Below are 23,658 nucleotides of genomic sequence, written 5' to 3'. Positions count from 1 at the left end.
TATGCCAGCAAATTTGGAAAACTCAGCAGTGGCCACGGGACTAGAAAAGGTCAGTTTTCATTCCAATCCCAAAGAAAGGCAATGTAAAAGAATGTTTAAACTACTGCACAATTAATTGTACTCATCTCACATGTTAGTAAAGTAATGCGCAAAATTCTCCAAGTCAGTTTTCAACAGTACCTGAACCGAGAATTTCCAGATGTTTAAGCTGGTTTTAGAAAAGGCAGAGGAACCAGAGATTAAATTGCCAACATCCACAGGATCATGGAAAAAGCAAGAGAGTTCCAGAAAAACATCTATTTCTGCTTTATTGACTATGCCAAAGCCCTTGACTGTGTGGATCACAAGAAACTGTGGAAAATTCTGAGAGATGGGAATACCAGACCACCTGACCTGCCTCTTGAGAAATCTGTATGCAGGTCAGGAAGCAACAGTTAGACCTGGACATGGAACAACAGACTGGTTCCAAATAGGAAAAGGAGTATGTCAAGGCTGTATATTGTCACCCTGCTTATTTAACTTATATGCAGCGTACACCATGAGGAATGCTGGGCTGGAGGAAGCACAAGCTGGAATCAAGATTGCCAGGAGAAATATCAATAACCTCAGATATGCAGATGACACCACCCTCATGGCACAAAGTGAAGAGGAACTAAAAAGCCTCTTGATGAAAGTGAAAGAGGAGAGTGAAAAGGTTGGCTTAAAGCTCAACATTCAGAAAACAAAGATCATGGCATCTGGTCCCAACACTTCATGGCAAATAGATGGAGAAAGAGTGGAAACAGTAGCAGACTTAATTTTGGGGGGGCTCCAAAATCAATGCAGATGGTGACTGCAGCCATGAAATAAAAAGGCTCTTGCTCCTTGGAAGAAAAGTTATGACCAACCAAGACAGCATATTAAACAGCAGAGACATTACTTTGCCAACAAAGGTCCGTCTAGTCAAGGCTATGGTTTTTTCAGTAGTCTCGTATGGATGTGAGAGTTGGACTATAAAGAAAGCTGAGCACTGAAGAATTGATGCTTTTGAACTGTGGTGTTGGAGAAGACTCAGGAGAGTCCCTTGGACTGCAAGGAGATCCAACTAGTCAATCCTAAAGGAAATCAGTCCTGAATATTCACTGGAAGGACTGATGCTGAAGCTGAAACTCCAATACTTTGGATACGTGATGCAAAAAGACCCTGATGCTGGGAAAGATTGAAGGCAGGAAGAGAAGGGGAGGACAGAGGATGAGATGGTTGGATGGCATCACCGACTCAATGGAGATGAGTTGAGTAAACTCTGGGAGTTGGTGATAGACAGGGAGGCCTGGTGTGCTGCAGTCCATGGGGTCAGAAAGAGTCGGACATGACTCTGCAACTGAACTGAACTGGAGGCTAGAGAACATTCTGATTGGTCAGTAACAATGCAAGTCAGATTCCAAAAGTTCTATTTCTCTGGCACAGCTGCTGGCTTCCTCCAGGGTCCCCAGAGGGTTGGTCTGCCTTCATGTGCCTCTGCCTGGTCCTAGATAGGCACAGGAAGGATGGTATAACCATACTCACCAGCCCTCCACCCTGTCCACCACAGTCCTACAGGCTGGCTCCATTGCCACAATGTTCCCCCAGTGAGATCTGGAATAGACTTGTTAGGGGGAACAGCACCTTTATCAGTGACACTAGCTGCCCCAGTAGTCAAAGAGACTAACTAGCTCATTAGACTGGATAAAAAAGCAAGACCCAACAATATGCTGCCTGTAATAAACCTACTTAAAATATAAAGACACAAACAGGTTAAAAGTATAATGATAGAAAACAATATACCATATTAATACAAATCAAAAGTTGGAGTGGTATATACTCCCATCACGATAATTAACAGAATAAGTAAGAAGAAAATAAAAAAGGAGATGTACAGCAAGACTTGAGCAACAGTATCAATCAACAAGACTTAACATTTATAGAACATTCTACCCAATGACAACAGAGTACATATTCTTCTCAAGTGCATATGGAACATTTACCAATATAGACCATATTCTGGGCCATAGAACAAGTCTCAAATTTAGAAGGTTTCAAGTCATGCAAAGTATGATCTCTGACCACAAAGGAATTAAATCACCAAATATTTGGAAACTAGATAATGCATTTCAAAATAGCCCATGGGTCAAAGTAGAAATCAAAAAGGAATTCAGAAAGTATTTCGAACTGAATGAAAACATATCAAAATTTATGGGATGTCACAAAAGCAGAACTTAGAAACTAATAGCACTAAACCAGTGGTTCTCAACCAGGTGTGGGGAGGAATCCTGTGCATTTGGCAATACCTAGAGAAGACATTTTTGGTTGTCACGAGAGGAGATGCTACTGGCATCTCATGGATAGTGGCCAGAGATACAGCTAAGCATCCTATAACACATAGGCCAGCCCCTGAAAAGAAAGAATTGTCCAGCTTAGAATGCCAATAGTGCACTATTGAGAGACCCTGCACTAAACATCTGTATTAGAAAATAAGAAGGTCTTAACTTAAAACAATGACCTTAGCTTCTACCTATAGAAACTAAAGGACAAACAAATGCAAAGCAAGCAGAGAAAAAGGAAACAGTAGGAATCAAAGCAGAAAGCAGTAAAGTAGGAAAATATAAATACAGAAAAAAGGAAACTAAAAGCTAGCTCTTGGAGAAGGTTGAAGAAAAACTGATAAACCTATAGCCAGACTATTCAGGGGGAAAAAAATGATACAAATTACCAATGTCAAGAATAAGAGGATTTCTCTGATAGTCCAGTGGTTAAGAATCCTCCTGCCAATGCAGAGGACAGAAATTCAATCCATGATCCTGGAAGATTCCACATGCTCAGGGGCAACTAAAACTGGGTGCCGTATCTACCGGGCCCATGAACTCTAGGCCCATGCTCTGCAACAACACTGCAGTGAGAAGCCCATGTGCCACAACTAGAGAGGAGCCCCCACTCGATGCAACTAGAGAAAGCTCAAGGGCAGCAATGAAGACTCAGTGCAGCCAAAAATAAAAATAAAAAGAATGACAGAGGTGTTATCTCTCTAAGAGTCTATAGATATTAAAAATAAGGGCATATTGTGAACAAGTTTACAGCAATAAATTCAACTCAGATGAAATGGAAAAATTCCTTTCAAGGTACAAACTTTCACAGCTTATTCAAGAAGAAATAGATAACCCTTTGAAGCTGCAAGAAGAAATAGATAACCCTTTGAAGCTGCAAGAAGAGATAGATAACCCTTTGAAGCTGCAACTCCAATACTTTAGCCACCTGATGTGAAGAGCTGACTCATTTGAAAAGACCCTGATGCTGGGAAAGATTGAGGGCAGGAAGAGAAGGGGGATGACAGAGGATGAGATAGTTGGATGGCATCACTGACTCAATGGACATGGGTCTGGGTGGACTCCGGGTGTTGGTGATGGACAGGGAGGCCTGGCGTGCTGTGGTTCGGGGGGTCACAAAGAGTCGCACACGACTGAGCGACTGAACTGAACTGAACAGTCCTATGGGCTTCTCTGGTAGCTCAGCTGGTAAAGAATCTGCCTGCAATGCAGGAGACCCTGGTTCAATTCCTGGGTCAGGAAGATCCTCTGGAGAAGAGATAGGCTACCCACTTTAGTATTCTTGGGCTTCCCTGGTGGCTCAGTTGGTAAAAAATCTGCCGGCAATGTAGGAGACCTGGGTTTGATCCCTGGGTTGGGAAGATCCCCTAGAGGAGGGCACAGCAACCCACTCCAGTATTCTTGCTTAGAGAATCCCCATGGACAAAGGAGCCTGGCAGGCTCCAATTTATGGGGTTGCAAAGAGTAGGACATGACTGAACGACCAAGCACAGCACAGCACAATAGTTCTATATCTATTAATGAAATTCAATTTATAGTTTAAAATCTTTCCACAAATACAACTCCTGGACTAAATGGATTCACTGGTGAATTCTGCCTAACATTTAAGGAAGAAATCATACCAATTCTACAAACTCTTCCCAAAAAACTGAAGAGGAGGAAACATTTCCTAAAGCATTCTATCAGGCTAATATTACCTGATACCAAAACCAAAGACACTATTTATGGTTTTTAAATAGATAGACCAATATCTCTCATGAACATACATACATAAATTCTAAGCAAAAATTTTGCAAATCAAACCAAACAATTTATTAAAAATATATCATGACCATATGGAGCTTTTCTAATAAATGCAGGGTTAGCTAACATTTTAAAATGAATCATTAAGTCACCTTATTAGTAAACTAAAATGTCCCTGTCAATATGTAAGTTTATAGCTTCATGACGAACTGTACTTCTCCTTCTTTGAATTCATGAACAGATTACATACTGAACTCAGTTTTTTTTTATTGGGTTAAAACTCAACTAATTATAAACATATATTTCTTCTTTCTCTATCTCCCATAAAGAGCTCGTATCTAGTCCTGACTTCTTTGTGAATTCTAGTCTTCTATTTCTAACTCCAATTTAAATATCTCCAAATCCATTTATCTTCTTCCTTTCAAACAAACTCTTCTTCCTGACTTTTGTATTTATACATAACACCCTTACACCCATCAAAGCTTTAAAATGCCAACAGCATACTCTAAGGTTCATCTCTGACACTTTCCCATAATTCTTCCGGACAAAGTTCATCAATAGATGCTACTGGATGGGAACAGGTATCAGTTATCTCTGGTATTCAGCCATTCAGCACTTCTATTCCTAATTGCCCTGGTAGAAAAATCACTTCATCCATGACCTCTGCAACCACCCCTGGACTCCAAGCCCTCTTCCCTCTAATCTTCCTACAGAGTTGTGCCAGATTAAATTCCTAGAATTCTTCCTTGACTATCTTCAAAACCCGTTGAAGATTCTAAAGTTTGATGTTCGAGTCTGGCGTTCAGAAGCCTCTACAATTTGAACCCAACATTGTCCAGCCTTATCTCCCAGTACTTCCCTGCATAATAAGATCAGGCCTTTCAAATATGCAATGGCTTTCTCACTTCTTTCTCTTTCTTTACCCTGTATATTCTACTTGTAATATTTTACTTTCCTCCTCTTTCAACTAAAATACTATATACCAGGGTATGATAAAGAAGCTGATTTAAAAATAATTTTATCATATAATAGATGTGACTTGTAAAGAACAGGAAAAACAGAAAAATCTGAAGAATGAAATACAAATGACCTGTAATCCCAAACAGAAATAACCTCCATCAACAGTTCAGAGTTTTTTCCTTTGTTTTTTCCTATGCATATATGCTTCATATTTTTCTTTTTATAAAAGAGAGATCACATGATTATCTTTCTTTCAGCAAGGAAAATTTTTAAATCTTCTATCCCTTTCAGAGTAACATGCTTTTATTTATAATCTAGGTCAATAATTCAGAGAGGTAAGAATATTATGCTATTGTTATAATCAAAATTTCATACTAAAAGATGAAAAAGGTTTCAATTTATTTGAAGACAAAATTTATTTTTTGCTCAGCATCTAATACATTTATTTTAATTAAAATTCACTTAGCAAGTATTCATTGACTGCCTACCATTCCAGTCTGCAGTAAACAACACAGAGCAAAACCTCTGCCTCTATGAAGGAAATAGACAGAAAACAACTAGCCAGGTTATTCACAGCGATGTGCTGACTGACAAGATCCAACTGTTAAATTTTCAGCAAGTTTGTGAACTTCGTGTTAAACATAACCTTTATTATAAATTAAATTATATAAACATAGTTATTTTAAAACAAAGATAAATACTAAAATCTTACTTCCTATTTTTACATCTATGCTCTTGGTGCTATTGATGATTTTTTATCTGTATGGTAGAAATATTGCCTAATGCTGGGCTACTGTACATCTCTTCCAAATATCATATTCAGTGACTTCATGTTGGTAACCTGAAATCGGCCACAGTGGAAATATTTACACTGTGAAATTTGGCAAAAACTATCAATTACTGCTTGATTTATTGCTTTGTGCTTGTTCAGATCTAAGAAACTGATGGGGAAAATGTTACAATGCAGACTGAACTTAAGTGTGTGGTGTCTAAAGCACTACCTTATGAATAGCACAAAAATTTTGAGGAAATATTCTACTATTTGAAAACTATTATCCAATTCAGCAAAGAAGCCTCTCACGTCATTGACAAATGAGTGAAATTCTAACACACAACTTCATTGCTTCACTTTCATCTTACTCACTACATAAGCAAAACTATCAACCATCACTCATGTAGGAACTGTATCTGGAAAATTAATTGTAAAGCATTTACCTGAACACCACCAGCTCTGTGGTATATTAGAAAATGGTAAAAGCTATAGAGAAAAACATGAATAGGGTTAAGACGGTATTAGAAGTACTGAGGTAGGGGTAAAATTTTAAATTAAGTATTATTTGAGTAAAGAATTGAAGTAGGTAAAAAAGTGAGTCATGCAGTAGGATAAATGTTCCAGAAAAAGAAAATAATCAATGCAAAGGTCCTAAAGGTCTTGCCTAGAGTGTCTGACAAACAGAAAGGAGGTCAGTGCGTTCACTGCAAAACAAAGACAAGAGAATAGGAGAGGTGAGACCACATGGGTAAGACACAACAAGCTAATAGAGAACCTTGTAGGCCAAACGCTTCAATTTTCCTCTGAGAGAAATGGGGAATCACTGGAGGATTCTAAAAAGAAACACTTAATTTTACATTTAGCAGCTGGTTTAAGAAAGGATTGAAGGGAACAAGAATGAAGCAGGGAGACAATTAGGGAGACTATTATAATAATCTAGCAAATGACAGTAAACTGGATCCAGACACTTAATACTAGAAATGCTCCTGAATCTTTTCATACCTGCTCTAGAAAATACACTACTTGCTGACATAATATCTGTTGAAATCAGATTTAGAGTATTTAAATGGGAGAAAAGTGTATTAAATTCCACTGCTGGAATTAAAGACAGTTTTTAAACAAAGTATTTGGCTCAATTGTTTCAAACAGAAAATCTTATCTATAATATTAATCAAAAGGTCAGCTAAATTATCATACTTTCACGGTAATTAAACTCATTCTTGACAAGACATAGATTTATTGAACACCGCCTAAGTATATGAGTGTAAGAAGGATTACAAGCACACATGGTAATTTGCTCCACTGAGTAAAGAACAAAAAAAGAACAAGAATAATAAGTATTAAGCATTTACCATGAATGGTACGTTAACAGGAGTCTACAGACTTGTAAGAAATAACTGCTCCCAGCCACAGGAAGCCCACATCTATGGGAAGAGACAACTAATTGTAGGATCAGTTCCTAAATGCTACATATATATATACACACACAGACACAGACACACATACAATATATTAGAAAAATGGCAAAATACAACTCCAAATAAAGCAAAGGTTTCTAAATGAATTCTGTCCAGAAAGTATCATCTGATTTGTTACATTCACCAACTAAGAAGATTAAAGTTCCTAAAAGAATCTCCTATGTATGGTCTATTCAGTCATTGTAGGGTATACTACTACCATGCCTTGAAACAAACAAAAATTCTCTAGTAAAAAGTAAAAAACAATAAATATGTTTCATACGGTAAGCTACAAACTGAAAATGGTCTTTCTTGTTGGAAAAACATAATAAAACTAAAAAGACCAAGAACTAGTGGGACAAAAAGTACCATTTCTAAAAATGGCTTATAAATGTAGCCCATGTAGTCAGGTTTATGGTTGTAAAATTAGATTATTTTAATATTAAACCTTTACTAATACTTAGGCCACCTAATGCAAAGAGTTGACTCATTAGAAAAGATTCTGATGCTGGGAGGGATTGAGGGCAGGAGGAGAAGGGGATGACAGAGGATGAGATGGCTGGATGGCATCATCGACTCGATGGACGTGAGTCTGAGTGAACTCCGGGAGTTGGTGATGAACAGGGAGGCCTGGCGTGCTTCAATTCATGGGGTAGCAAAGAGACAAGACATGACTGAGCGACTGAACTGAACTGAACTGAAGAGTTTTTGGTCAGTAACTCTATAGTACAGAACTTTTTCTTCATAGTGGTTATTTACATTGGAATGGATTATTTAGAAAGACTATAAAAATCAATTTTTTAAAGTATAGTTTAAGGATTCGGGAAATTATATTTTATCTACTATGAACTGTGGAAAATTCTGAAAGAGATGGGAATACCAGACCACCTGACCTGCCTCTTGAGAAACCTAAATGCAGGTCAGGAAGCAACAGTTAGAACTGGACATGGAACAACAGACTGGTTCCAAATAGGAAAAGGAGTACGTCAAGGCTGTATATTGTCACCCTGCTTATTTAACTTATATGCAGAGTACATCATGAGAAACGCTGGGCTGGAAGAAACACAAGCTGGAATCAAGACTGCCGGGAGAAATATCAATAACCTCAGATATGCAGATGACACCACCCTGATGCCAAAAACTGAAGAGGAATTAAAAAGCCTCTTGATGAAAGTGAAAGAGGAGAGTGAAAAAGTTGGCTTAAAGCTCAACATTCAGAAAACAAAGATTATGGCATCTGGTCCCATCACTTCACGGCAGATAGATGGGGAAACAGTGGAAACATTGTCAGACTTTATTTTGGGGGGTTCCAAAATCAATGCAGATGGTGACTGCAGCCATGAAATTAAAAGACGCTTACTCCTTGGAAGGAAAGTTATGACCAACCTAGACAGCACATTCAAAAACAGAGACATTACTTTGCCAACAAAGGTCCATCTAGTCAAGGCTATGGTTTTTCCAGTGGTCAGGTATGGATGTGAGAGTTGGATTGTGAAGAAAGCTGAGCATCAAAGAATTGATGCTTTTGAACTGTGGTTTTGGAGAAGACTCTTGAGAGTCCCTTGGACTGCAAGGAGATTCAACCAGTCCATTCTAAAGGAGATCAGTCCTGGGTGTTCATTGGAGGGACTGATGTTGAAGCTGAAACTCCAATATTTTGGCCACCTCATGCAAAGAGTTGACTCATTGGAAAAGATTCTGATGCTGGGAGAGACTGGGGACAGGAGGAGAAGGGGACGACAGAGGATGAGATAGCTGGATGGCATCACCGACTCGATGGACCTGAGTCTGAGTGAACTCTGGGAGTTGGTGATGGACAGGGAGGCCTGGCGTGCTGCGATTCATGGGGTCGCAAAGAGGCACACACAGCTGAGCGACTGAGCTGAACTGAACTGAGGAGGATATATACTATGTACCAGAAACACAATATTATTACCCTAGTTTTAAAGAATTTCTAAAAATCAATAAGCAAAACAAACATTAGTTTAAAATAAAATATCAACAGAAAATGGGCAAAACAGAGCAAATACTTTACAAAGGAACAGAAACAGCCAACAATGTGAAGAAAATGCTCAACCCATCAGAAATCAGGAAAATGCATATCAAGACATTATATACCAGTTTACATCTGTCAGTTTAGCAAATATTAAAGAATCAGACAATAAAATATGGGGCATCAAGCATTCATACCCTTATAGGAGCATAAACTGGTGCAACCATTTTAATAAATAATTTCCCACTGTCTAGGAAAGTTACAAAAAGGTATACAAGATAGTGTCTGTGCAGCATTGTTTAGTATTTGTAACAAAATAGCAAACACTAGAATCTAACTATCCATCAACACAATAAATACAGAATATTCACACATTAGAATACCATGCAGAAATAAAAATAATACCTCAATTTAAACACTTTTAAAAATAAAAAAATAATCAAGAGAAAACATAAAAGTGAATCATTTACAGTTGTTAACAATCAACATGGATGAATCTTGTAATGCTGAGGGAGGAGGGAAGCAAATTATTTATGATTTCTTTAGATTAGAGTCTCTTGGAAAAAGACTCTCTAGCTAAACTAAGGAAATCTGTGAGTTTATTAATTTTTTTCAGCTATTCAGAATGGTACCCATGTTTTCAGATTTCAGTTTATATATTATTACATTCAGAACCAACTAATACTGTTATAACAGTAATTTTACCATTTTTGATAATTTTGATATTTCTTTTTCTTTCTTAAGGGGAAACTCATAATTAAGTGTAAAGGTCAAGTTTTCTGAATGTGTCTATAACCTATGTATATCGTGTATGTGCTATATAGAGTTTGTGAATTTTTTTTCCTCACAGTGAGTTTTCTAAAGCATTGTCTTGTCCAATCTTACTTATAATTTACATACAAGAGGGGCCTAAGTTGGATGTGCAACTGTGAAAAAGAGAAAAAAGAAAAGCAAGCAAGCATAATTGAGAAATGAAAAAAACTCTGCAGAGACAAGTCCCCACTTTCCTAAGAGTTGTAGCTCTCTAATGTCCTTACAAAAGTCTCTGGTTCATTTAAAATTTCCCTTTTTAAAAATTATTTTCTTTTGCTTTTCTTCCTCCCTTTCTTTCTTTCCTTCCTTTCCTTCTCTTTCTTTCTTGGTCCATTTTACTTTTTGGCTGTGCTGTGCAGCTTACAGAATCTTAGTTTCCCAATGAAGGACTGAACCTGAACCCTCAGCAGTGAAAGTGTGGAGTCCTAACCAATGGATGCCAGGGAATTCACATGTGGTTCATTCTGGATCGGGTTGGACAAATTAAATTTCAATAACTTTATTCTTTTCAGTAAAAGTGAGACACAGTTCAGTTGATCAGCCTTGTCTGACTCTTTGCAATCCCATGGACTGCAGCATGCCAGGCTTCCCTGTCCAACACCAAATCCCTGAGCTTGCTCAAACTCATGTCCATTGAGTCAGTGATGCCATCCAGCCATCTCATCCTCTGTCATCCCCTTTTCCGCCTACCTTCAATCTCTCCCAGCATCAGGGTCTCTTCCAAAAGAGTCAGTTCTTCACATCAGGTGGCCAAAGTATTGGAGTTTCATCTTCAGCATCAGCCCTTCCAATGAATATTCAGGACTAATGTCCTTTAGGATTGACTTTGATCTCCTTGCAGTCCAAGGGACTCTCATGAGTCTTCTCCAACACCACAGTTCAAAATCATCAATTCTCTGGTGTTCAGCTTTCCTAATAGTTCAACTCTCACATCCATACAAGACTACTGGAAAAACCATAGCTTTGACTAGATGGACCTTTGCTGGCAAAATAACATCTCTGCTTTTTAATATGCTGTCTAGGTTGGTCATAGCTTTTCTTCCAAGGAGCAAGCGTCTTTTAATTTCATGGCTGCGGTCACCATCTGCAGTGATTTTGGAGCCCAAGAAAATAGTCTGTCACTGTTTCCATTGTTTCCTCGTCTATTTGCCATGAAGTGATGGGACCAGATGCCATGATCTTTGTTTTCTAAAGGCTGAATTTTAAGCCAGCTTTTTCACTCCTCTTGCACTTTCATCAAGTGGCTCTGCTTTCTGCTTAAGGTGTCATCTGCATATCTGAGGTTATTGATATTTCTCCTGGCAACCCTGATTCCAGCTTGTGCTTCATCCAGCCCAGTGTTTCTCATGACGTACTCTGCATATAAGTTAAATAAGCAGGGTGACAATATACAGCCTTGACGTACTCCTTTTCCAATTTGGAACCAATCAGTTGTTCGATGTTCAGTTCTAACTGTTGCTTCTTGAACTGCATACATATTTCTTCGGAGGCAGGTAAGGTGGCCTGGTATTTCCATCTCTTTAAGAATATTCCACAGTTTGTTGTGATCCATATAGTCAAAGGCTTTGTCATAGTTAATAAAGCAGAAATAGATGTTTTTCTGGAACTCTCTTGCTTTTTCCATGATCCAGCGGATGTTGGCAATTTGATCTCTGGTTCCTCTGCCTTTTCTAAAACCAGCTTAAACATCTGGAAATTCTCGGTTCAGATACTGTTGAAAACTGACTTGGAGAATTTTGAGCATTACTTTACTACCATGTGAGATAAGTACAATTGTGCAATAGTTTAAACATTCTTTGGCATTGCCTTTCTTTGGGACTGGAATGAAAACTGACCTTTTCCAGTCCTGTGGCCACTGCTGAGTTTTCCAAATTTGCTGGCATATTGAGTGCAGCACTTTCATAGCATCATCTTTTAGGATTTGAAATAGTTCAACTGGAATTCCATCACCTCCCCAGCTTTGTTCACAGTGATGCTTCCTAGGGCCCCCATGACTTTGGACTCCAGGATGTCTGACTCTAGGTGAGTAATCCCACTGTCATGGTTACCTGGGTTATGAAGATCTTTTTTGTATAGTTCTCTGTATTTCTGCCGCCTCTTCTTAATATCTTCTGTTTCTCTTAGGTTCATACCATTTCTGTCCTTTATTGTGCCTATCTTTGCATGAAATGTTCTCTTGGTATCTCTGATTTTCTTGAAGAGATCTCTAGTCTTTCCCATTCTATTTTTTTCCTCTATTTCTTCACATTCATCACTGAGGATGGCTTTCTAATCTCTCCTTGCTATTCTTTGGAACTCTGCATTCAGATGGGTATATCTTCCCTTTTCTCCTTTGCCTTTAGCTTCTTTCTTTTCTCAACTATTTGTAAGGCTCCTCAGACAACCAGTTTGCCTTTCTGCACTCTTTTCTTGGGGATGGTCTTGATATCTGCCTTGTACAATGTGATGAACCTCTGTTCATGCTTCTTTAGGCAGTCTATCAGATGTAATCCCTTGAATCTGTTTGTCACTTCCATTGTATAATCATAAGAGATCTGATTTAGGTCATACTTGAATGATCTAGTGGTTTTCTTTACCTTCTTCAATTTAAGCCTGAATTTGGCAATAAGGAGTTCATGATCTGAGCCATGGTCAGCTCCCAGGCTTGTTTCTGCTGACTGTATAGAGCTTCTCCATCTTTGGCTGCAAAGAATATAATCAATCTGATTTTGGTGTTGACCATCTGGTGTTGACCAAAAAGTGAGATGTAAATTTTATAATTAAATGTAACTTATTTTTCTTACCCCTTAGATGTCTCATAATTACATGTGTATGTATTTATATTTCTACAGTTCCCATATCTACCCTCAGAAGGATTTTAGGTGACTTGCTTTCCACATAATTAAATTATAAAATAGCTGATGTATACAAAAGAATATACACATTCATATGTAGGTTACAGAACATAATGAAATGAAAACTTGTGTATCTTCTACTCAGCTTAAGAATTAGAACATTACTAAACCTTTTCAAGTCCCCACACGAACCTTTGCTGATTATGTCCTCCTTTCTTTTCCCCCGGAAGTAATACTAACCTTAATTATGTTTATCATTCTCTTGGTTTTCTTTCGTGTTTGGGGTTGCCATGCCCTTCTCCAGGGGATCTTCCTGATCCAAGGATCAAACCTGGGTCTCCTGCATTGCAGGCAGATTCCTTACCATCTGAGTCACCAGGGAAGCTGCTAATTATAGGCATATACCTAAATGTTATTATGCTTAGTGTGGCATATTTTTGAGAGGTAATGTGAGGGGACTAAGTGCACAGATTCTAGCACCAGGCAAATAAATCTGCCACTTACTAACCGTGTAATTGGGACAAATTATTTAACTTTTCAGTGCCTGTTTCCTTATCCAAGAAACACAGATTAAAAATACAATCTATGTGATAGGGCTACTGTGAGAATGAAATGAATCATTATATGCAAACTGCATGGTGTACAGTGCCTGGTACACAGGTGGTGTTTCCTGAGTGTTCATTGTTGTTAGTACTAATACCCAGAACTAGAACTACACAGTAAGCTCATACTGTGTATGCTGCTGCTGCTAAGTCGCTTCAGTTGTGTCTGACTCTTTGTGACCCCATAGATGGCAGCACACCAGGCTCCTCTGTCCCTGGGATTCTCCAGGCAAAAATACTGGAGTGGGTTGCCATTTCCTTCTCCAATGCATGCATGCATGCTAAGTCACTTCAGTCATGTCCGACTCTGTGCAACCCTATGGACAGCAGCCCAGCAGGCTCCTCTTCCATGGGATTCTCTAGGCAAGAATACTGGAGTGGGGTGCCATTTCCTTCTTCATACACTGTATGGGAGGCACAAAAACACTGTACTGCAGAAACTCATTGATAGAACAAGCAAAGAGAATCTAAACCTAGGTTTAATTATACTATTTCTAACGCTTTCATTTTACTGTCCTCTGAACAAACATGGCTGAATGCGAATATATACAATTCTACCGTATTTTTCATCACACACCTATTCTGGAATTCTATAAGGAAAGTGAAAGTCGCTTAGCCGTGTCTGACTCTTTGCGACCCCATGGCCTATACAGTCCATGGGATTCTTCAGGCCAGAATACTGGAGTGGGTAGCTGTTCCCTTCTCCAGAGATCTTTCCAACCCAGGGATTGAACCCAGGTCTCCCACATTGCAGGCGGATTCTTTAACAGCTGGGCTACAAGGGAAGCCCAAGGATACTGTAGTGGGTAGCTTATCCCTTTTCCAGCAGATCTTCCCAACCCAGGAATTGAACCAGGGTCTCCTGCATTGCAGGCAGATTCTTTACCAACTGAGCTATCAGGGACAAGAAAAAAATGTTCTGACTGTACACTTGCTAACAATAATCTTAATAATAATAATTTGTTCCATCAATAAAAATCTAAGCTAAAAATGCCATATATCAAGTGATCATTTAAAGTATAACATTATATGGCTCAGTGGTAAAGCTGGCTTAAAAAACTCAACATTCAGAAAACTAAGATCATGGCATCATGTCCCATCACTTCATAGCAAACAGATGGAAACAGTGAGAAACTTTATTTTCTGGGGGACTCCAAAATCACTGCAGATGGTGACTGCAGCCATGAAATTAAAAGATGTTTGCTCACTGGAAGAAAAGCTATGACCAACATAGACAGCACATTAAAAAGCAGAGATTATTTTGCCAACAAAAGTCTGTCCAGTCAAAGCTATGGTTTTTCTAGTAGTCATGTAGAGTTGGACTATTATGAAAGCTGAGTGCTGAAGAATTGATGCTTTTGAACTGTGGTGTTGAAGAAGACTCTTGAGAGTCTTTTGGACTACAAGGAGATCCAACCGGTCACTCCTAAAGGAAATCAGTCCTGAATATTCACTGGAAGGACTGAAGCTGAAGCTGAAACTCCAATACTTTGGCCACCTGATGGGAAGAACTGACTCAGGTGAAAAGACCCTGATGCTGGGAAAGATTGAAGGCAGGAGGAGAAGGGGACGACAGACGATGAGATGGTTGGATGGCATCACCAACTCGATGGACATGAGTTTGAGTGAGCTCCGGGAGTTGGTGATGGACAGGGAAGCCTGGCGTGCTGCAGTCCATGGGGTTGCAGAGTCGGACACGACTGAGTGACTGAACTGAATAGTGGAAAAGAATTTGCCTGCCAATGCAGGAGATACAGGTTCAATTCTTGAGTCGGGAAGATCCCCTGGAGAAGGAAATGGTAACCCCATTCCACCATTCTTGCCTGGGAAATCCCATGCACAGGGGAGCCCGGCAGGCTACAGTCCATGGGGGTCGCAAGAGTCAGACACAACTTAGCAACTAAACAACTACAACTATACTCCAGACAAAGTATTTTGGTTTTGCATTTTCTTTCCTTGATTTCCTTTTTTCTTATGATGTAGAACTTGCTTTCAAGATTTAAAGTGATGGAAAAAACCCTTTTATTTGATCAAGTGAAAAAATGTAAGGAATCCTAGACTTCTTAGCATGGCCTAAAGACTTAGAGGTAGGTCATCTAGTCAATCCCCTACTCAATCAATGAATCCTAAGAATTTTGGATTTCATGAAATATTGGTCTAACTGGCATAATGTGCCTAACAGGAAATAATTTATAACTTATTAAGTTGGTATCACTAGCTTAGTGTTCCACTTAGGCCCTGAGCCAAACGAAAAGTAACAAAGTACAGCTTCATCACCAACAGTGAAGGAAATAGGTCCAATACTTAACCTATAGGGCTAATAAAGTTCACTTTAAAAGTTCATGGTCAGTTTTGTGAGAAACTTACGTTATAAACAGATGGAGAGAGAACAAAGAGTTGGTTTGTTTGCTTTTTAAATCTAGTTTTAAAAGGAAATATTTATTCAGTTTCTGTATAATCTTAGGTGTCAGTACATTTGAAATTTCTTTGTATTTCACCTTGACTTTTTTAGTAAGTTTCATTTCTTAGGGTATCCTGAATACTGTATTGCCTTATTTCAGAAAACCCTGCCATCTATGACATTTTTTAAAATTAATTTTTATTCAAGTATAGTTGCTTTACAATGTTTTGTTAGCTTCTGCTGTACAGCAAAGTGGATCAGCTATATATAAGTATATACAGATATAGATATACCCTCTCTTGGTTGGATTTCCTTTCCATTTAGGTCACCACAGAACACTGGGTAGAGTTCCCTGTGCAATGCAGTCGGTTCTCATCAGTTATGTATTTACACATAGCAGTGTAGACATGCCAATCCTCCGATTCTCATTAGTTATGTATTTACACATAGCAGTGTACATATGCCAATTCCAATACTCCAGTTCATCCCACCTCCACCCCCGCCACCACGTATGGTATCATGTTTGTTCTCTATGTCTGTGTATCTATTTCTGCTTTGCAGACAAGTTCATCTATATCATTCTTCTAGATTACACATATACAGTAACTGCTTTTCTACAGCATTTTCAAAGTAAAAAATTTAAGAATAGATTAATTTTCAACAGCTAAAACTAAAAATTATTTTATCAGCTCTCAGACCAAAAGTTTAAAAAACACCAACAAATTGAATCTGGGCTGCCTGAAAGGCTGGTATTTGAGAAGAAATTACCGTCACAGTTTGAGTGTTGACGCTCTCTAGCCACTACTCCCCAGCCCTGATTCGGACCACATGTTCTTGACCAGGGCAGCCTCTACCCCCATAGGCTCTTCGTATTTAGAAATACCCTAAGATTATGTTCAAATATGAATGCTCATGCTTCTGTGCATTTTCTGAGGCCAGATTCTTCAACTTTCTTTGGAATCTCAAAGGATTCTGTAACTATCAATCCTAAGAACTTAAGAAACACTTATTTAAACAGTATTCTATGATCCTTATCTATTACCTGACTTTAATTTCAGATTTCTGCCTTACTAATTTTCATCTTATCCACAGAATTCTTTCGTTTTGATACATGGCTTCTTTATTCACTCCTTAAAAATAATGGAAAACTAGAGCTTCAAAAAATAAGGAAAGACTGTCTACTAAAATTGCAGTCAAAGGTGGTTTCAAAAGCTGAACTTATATATATTTAAGAAACATTAAAAAAAAAGGCTATCTCTTCTGAGAGTTTTTTTCAGTTACATACCCAATTTTATCTTTTAGTTTATCACTTGCCTTTCAATTGAGAAAACAACTGGTGAACTGAATTGGTAATTCAGCTATTCTTAACTTTATCTTTTAAGGTATGTTGAGACTTCACAGATAAAAATATATATGACCATTACCTCTAATCCCATAACACACATATACAGAGACTGACTTCCTAAGATGCTGTTCCTTCAAAAATTAAACCTTTACTTATAGAACAAAATGGTTTTGCTCTGATATAGCAAGGACTGATTTAGCAAGGAACATCTTGATGAAAAAGGGCAGAACTGCTGAGAATGCTAGCCTACTTTTTAACTGACTTTCCTCCTCTAAGCATCTGTCAAGTGTGGGATGAGAAAAAGGTGCTGCAATCTGGAGAGGCAGACTAGAATAAAAATATATTTGGTTCCAAGAATTTAAAAAAGAGAGACAGAAATGGCACTGGAAAAATGATGGAAATAAGAAGGTTAAAAACAGTTCTGCTCTCCTTTTCTGACAAATAACTACAAATTATCTACACACATCATCTCTTCAACTCTTTAACCTTCTCTGACCCCTTCCTTCCCCTCACAACCCTCTCCCTTTATCCAAGCCATCAACAAGACTTGTAAATGTATCTTAAATCTGTCCACTGCTCTCCACCTCATAAAGGACCATGGTCCAAGATTACTGCACCTCCTACCTGAACTAGTATAAGCCATCGACTAGTATTTATTTCAATTTCCTCTGCGGTCCTCCTCTGATCCCCCCTGATCAACTGTGAACAAAGCATTCAGTGTAATCTTTAAAAATGGATCAGGGCACTAAATAATAGTTCCATAGCTTCCCGATGCATCTTCACAACTCGGAACAGCAGAGCAGACACTAACATGTTATGGTACAGCCCTGGCCTGCCTCTACCTCAAAGTGACACTCCCCTCAACCAACCAGCATTCTCTTCCAGTTAACTGCAAGCTCTTTCCCTCTCTGGGCCTGCTGTTTCCCTCTGTCTAAAACGCTTTTCTCTCAAAAACTTCAAGAACGCCTGTCTTCCATTCACACTTCAAGTCTCAACCTAAATGTTACCTCATTCCTCAAGCTTTCTTTTCTTCTCTTTCTAAATACCATCCTCTATAATTCTTTTTTTAAAAAGTATCTCAGAGGAAACAATAGAGGCCACGCGCGCAGAGCGAGCGCCCGCAGGCTCCCCGCCCCTCCCGCAACGCTCAACCCCGGGATCCCCGCCGGCTTGCCTACCTGCCTTGGCCGACAAGGAAGCAGCCTTTGATGACGCAGAAGAACGCGTGATCAACGAAGAATACAAAATATGGAAAAAGAACACCCCTTTTCTTTACGATTTGGTGATGACCCATGCTCTGGAGTGGCCTAGCCTAACTGCACAGTGGCTTCCAGATGTAACCAGACCAGAAGGGAAAGATTTCAGTATTCATCCACTTGCTCTGGGGACACACAAGTCGGATGAACAAAACCACCTTGCGATAGCCAGCGTGCAGCTCCCTAACGATGATGCTCAGTTTGATGCTTCACACTACGACAGTGAAAAAGGAGAATTTGGAGGTTTTGGCTCGGTTAGTGGAAAAATTGAAATAGAAATCAAGATCAACCATGAAGGAGAGGTAAACAGGGCACGCTATATGCCCCAGAACCCTTGCATCATTGCAACAAAGATTCCATCCAGTGATGTTCTTGTTTTTGACTATACAAAACATCCTTCTAAACCAGACCCTTCTGGAGAGTGCAACCCAGACTTGCGTCTCCGTGGACATCAGAAGGAAGGCTATGGGCTTTCTTGGAACCCAAATCTCAGTGGGCACTTACTGAGTGCTTCAGATGATCACACCATCTGCCTGTGGGACATAAGTGCTGTTCCAAAGGAAGGGAAAGTTGTGGATGCGAAGACCATCTTCACAGGGCACACGGCAGTAGTAGAGGATGTCTCCTGGCATCTGCTCCATGAGTCCCTCTTTGGGTCGGTTGCTGATGATCAGAAACTCATGATCTGGGATACTCGTTCAAACAATACTTCCAAACCAAGCCACTCAGTTGATGCTCACACTGCTGAAGTGAACTGCCTTTCTTTCAATCCTTATAGTGAGTTCATTCTTGCCACAGGATCAGCTGCCAAGACTGTTGCCCTGTGGGATCTGAGAAATCTGAAACTTAAGTTGCATTCCTTTGAATCACATAAGGATGAAATATTCCAGGTTCAGTGGTCGCCTCACAATGAGACTATTTTGGCTTCCAGTGGTACTGATTGTAGACTGAATGTCTGGGATTTAAGTAAAATTGGAGAGGAACAATCCCCAGAAGATGCAGAAGATGGGCCACCAGAGTTGTTGTTTATTCATGGTGGTCACACTGCCAAGATATCTGATTTCTCCTGGAATCCCAACAAACCTTGGGTGATTTGTTCTGTATCAGAAGACTATATCATGCAAGTGTGGCAAATGGCTGAGAACATTTATAATGATGAAGACCCTGAAGGAAGTGTGGATCCAAAAGGACAAGGATCTTAGATCATGTCTGCACTTGTGATTTTTAGACTCCCCTTTTCTTCCTCTGAACTCTGAGATTGATTTAACACTGGTTTTGAGACACAGACTTCGTTTGGTTATCCCTCTATAATAAGTTCTATCAACAATGTTATCAGTCCAAACAGAAGATGTTTTCTCAATATTAACTGGGGGCTTCTTGATTCAGCAAAGCCACAGACTTATATTTAAATTTTCTTTAGGAATTTTCTAGTAACAGAGGTCTAAAAGTAGCCACAAAAAGGGGGAATATTGTGTGTGGTTATTTTTCTTCTTATGCTATATCCCCAAGTTTTTCAGACTCATTTAAGTAAAGGCTAGAGTGAGTAAGAAATAGAGCTAAGTGAGGTAGGTGTCTGAGCCATGAAGTATAAATACTACAAGATGTTGTTTTTATTCAGGAAACAGGGGAGATTCAAGTCATACAAATTCCTACACACCGAACTTTCCAGGATGCACATTTCCTTACATAGACCAGTCTCCTCAGTTTCTTCAGTTAAGTCAAAACAGTGTGTTCCTCCTTCCCCATATATTTTTGTTTGTTAGTGTATTTCTTGAGCTGTTTTCATATTATTTCTTTCCTTTCTGTGAAATGGTTTTTTAAAAAAACTTGGGACCACCAAGTTGTAAAGATGTATGTTTTTACCTGACAGTTATACCACAGGTAGACTGTCCAGTTAAGTTGAGAAGAGTGAATCAATAGCTTGTATTTGTTTTTAAAATTAAATTAATCCTGGATAAGAGTTGCTTTTTTTTTTTTAAGGAGTTAGTCCTTGACCATTAGTTTGATACCATCTCTATTTTGGGTGACCTGTTTCACCAGCAGGCCTGTTACTCCCCTTGACTAACTGTGTAAGTGCTTATAATGGAATACATTGCTTTTCTACATTAAAAAAAAAACTCTCAGTATAGTTTATTATTTTTAAATTTTTATTTATTTGGCTGTGTCGGGTCTTAGATGAAGCACGGGGGATCTTTAGTTGTGGCACATGAACTCTTTGTTCATGGCATGTGGAATCTATTTCCCCAGCCGGGGATCCCCCCCTGCATTGGGAGCTTGGAGTCTTAGCCACTGGGCCACCAGGGAAGTCCCTGTAATTCTTTACTGTTAGTACTCTTCATTTTCCTTCAGTGCTTTCTATTTTTAAACTGTCTTTCTTTCTTTTTCTTGCTGTGCCCTGCGTGGCTTGTAAGGATCTTAGTTCCTCAACAAGGATCGAACCCATGCCCCCTACCGTGGAAGTGTGGAGTCCTAACCACTGGACCACCAGAGAATTTCCTTTAATCACTTTTTTTTGTTTCATCGGTTAAACTTTCTTGAACATCATCAGATGACTAAACATCCATCCAATAAATTCTCTAACTTGCTTAATGTAGGAAGCACTGGGCTCTGTTCTTTATATTTAAAATAATCTTAACTAACGTAGGTATTAATCTCTTCTCACCAAGAAGCTAAAAAACTGGTCACTAATATAAATGTGTCACAGTCTGTGCTATGATTCAGTATATCTACATACTTCCCGTAATTGTTAAATACAACCCTGTGCCCAACAAAGTATTGTGCTAAGTGCTGCAGGAAGAGGAGCCAGGATGACAAAATAAGGATTATTTCTTCCATTAAGATCTTGAATAATATACGCACAGGATGAGAGAGACAAAAAACAAAACATTTCAAAGCATTTCGAGTAGAGGATGGGGTAGGACAGAGTCATGGTATGTATGCAAAAATGTATATTTCATCACAGCTAAGATGCCATCAACTGACGGCAAGATATATCATTATTTTATGTTCCAAAACAGAAATGCTGCCAAAATTGTTAATAATTGTTCATTAGCTAGGAGGGATTGGGGGCAGGAGGAAAAGGGGACGACAGAAGATGAGATGGCTGGATGGCATCACTGACTCGATGGATGTGAGTTTGAGTGAACTCTGGGAGTTGGTTGATGGACAGGGAGGCCTGGCATGCTACAATTCATGGGGTCACAAAGAGTCGGACACAACTGAGCGACTTAACTGAACTGAACTGTGAAATATCAAAAGTAACATGCACCCCAAAATGACAGATACATCCCAATTCAAGAATGAAGAAAAAGAAAGAGAAGGGAGAAGAAAAGAAGGAAAAGAAAAAGGACGAAGAGAAGGAAAAAAAAAAGAAAATGACTATTCTATGATTAACACAAAAGTCCCTTTTTGAGACTTCCTCAAAACACCTCAATGATATGGGATATCAGTTCTTTACTACAGTTTGCTATCAGGAAAGGGAGAAAAAACAGTCACTGAAAGGAGTGGTCACACAGCAACACTTTCCTTTGTGATTGTTTCATTTCCATTTGCCTTGTATATCTTCACTTATTCCTTTTCTTTTTTTAAAATACGAGTACTTTTATTTTTTTAGAGATGTTTATTTACTTATTTGGCTGACTCAGGTCTTAGTTGCAGTATGCAGGATCTTTGTTGCATTATTATTAATGGACCACTTCTTTTTAAAAGCTAAGTGCAATGTAAGAATGCCCACTCTTTAACACTTGTATTGAACACTGTACTCAAAGTCCTAACTAGCATAGCAAGGCAAGAGAAAGAAACTATGTAAGCACTGGAAAGAAAGACACAATCGCAATCATCATACTTCAGCTAAGGTGGCTGAACGGAGATCTATATACCAAAAACGTTTCGATCAGTAAATTGAAAATGTAGAAAAAAAAAAGAGGAAAAACTATTTTAAATTTTAACAACAATAATAATTAAATTTAAGAGAAGATTTGAGAGACTTATGAGAAAAAGAAACTATTTAAAGATATTTTTAAATATCTAATGGGCTTTCCTAATGGATCAATGGTAAAGAACCCACTTGCCAATGCAGGAGACACAGGTTCTAGCCCTGTTCCAAGATGATCCACATGCCCTGGAGCAACTAAGCCCGTGCCCCACAATTATTAAGCCTGTGCTCTAGAGCCTGGGGACTGCAGATACTGAGCCCACACACCACAACTGCTGAAGCCCTTGCACCCTAGAGCTCATGCTCTGCAACAAGAGAAGCCACCACAGTAGGAAGTCTGTGCACCGCAACTAGAGTAGCTCCCGTTCACTGCAACTAGAGAAAGTGGGAGCAGCAATGAAGAACTAGCACAGCCATAAATACATAAAAAATATCTAAACAGCTAGAAAGACACACTATGTTTGAGGAGAGGAAGGCTCAATATAATAAAAAGAATAAGTTAAATGCATTGGGCTCGTACACAAAGCAAGTGCTATTTTTAATAAGAGCTTTTGAACTTTTACATCACTGACTCAAATTACTCCCTTTGATAGATATTTTTGAAATTGGTATAAACTTACTAGGCACTAATTATAGGTATTTTACTTTACTAAATTGTAGCAAGAGTTGATATTACACTTCAGAATTCTGACAGCTACAAGGAATAAGTAAGAGTGAAGAGCATGTGATCAGTACATGGCTCAGTTCTGGTTGAATGCGCTGTGGTCCCACTGGTTCAAAGCTCAATCAGTGTGCACAGTGTCCACAATATAAGTTCTAATAACCACTCCTGCAAGTGATGAAACATTGCCAGCATTTTACACAACATGTAAAGTTTTCATTCTTGATAATTATCTGTGAACACTGCCAAAACACAATCTCCTTAAGTCACCTAAAATCGTAAACATTTTGAATACAAATTCCACTTACAAGAGGAAAACAGACAAAACATTCATGATACAATGGTCATATTGAGCTCCTATGGACCTGTATGTGGTCCTTATACATGTAAGACCTAGAAGCAGTTTCCAAGTCGGCTTTACAATGGATCTGAATTTGATTAAATGAATGATTTTCTTTAGGTCTACTTATTCAATTTAATTTTGGTTTATGTGGGTTTCATGTGCTTCTTAAACTTTGCTTTATCCAAATTTCCTAACAGAGAATTAG

At 38.8% G+C, this 23,658-nt stretch overlaps 2 protein-coding genes across 15 annotated transcripts in view; one reads left to right on the top strand and one right to left on the bottom strand.

Annotated features, from left to right (window-relative positions):
* The window catches only part of NUMB (NUMB endocytic adaptor protein), a 165,165-nt gene that overhangs the window by 66,375 nt on the left and 75,132 nt on the right, over positions 1–23,658 (bottom strand). The window lies entirely within an intron of this gene.
* Positions 18,379–20,475, top strand: LOC120852737 (histone-binding protein RBBP4-like). The gene has a single exon (XM_040226136.1). The coding sequence runs from the start codon at positions 18,545–18,547 to the stop codon at positions 19,715–19,717; it is 1,173 nt and encodes a 390-aa protein (XP_040082070.1). The 5' UTR covers positions 18,379–18,544; the 3' UTR covers positions 19,718–20,475.

Source organism: Oryx dammah, unplaced genomic scaffold (genome assembly GCF_014754425.2).
Source record: "Oryx dammah isolate SB20612 unplaced genomic scaffold, SCBI_Odam_1.1 HiC_scaffold_26, whole genome shotgun sequence".
NCBI classification, from domain to species: Eukaryota; Metazoa; Chordata; class Mammalia; order Artiodactyla; family Bovidae; genus Oryx; species Oryx dammah.
The sequence above is the reverse complement of the archived record's forward strand: the minus strand, read 5'-3'. Positions and strand labels throughout refer to the sequence as shown.

Bases quoted from the DNA above. Each gene is read 5' to 3' on its own strand.
- LOC120852737 (XM_040226136.1), top strand. From the start codon at position 18,545: ATGACCCATGCTCTGGAGTGGCCTAGCCTAACTGCACAGTGGCTTCCA.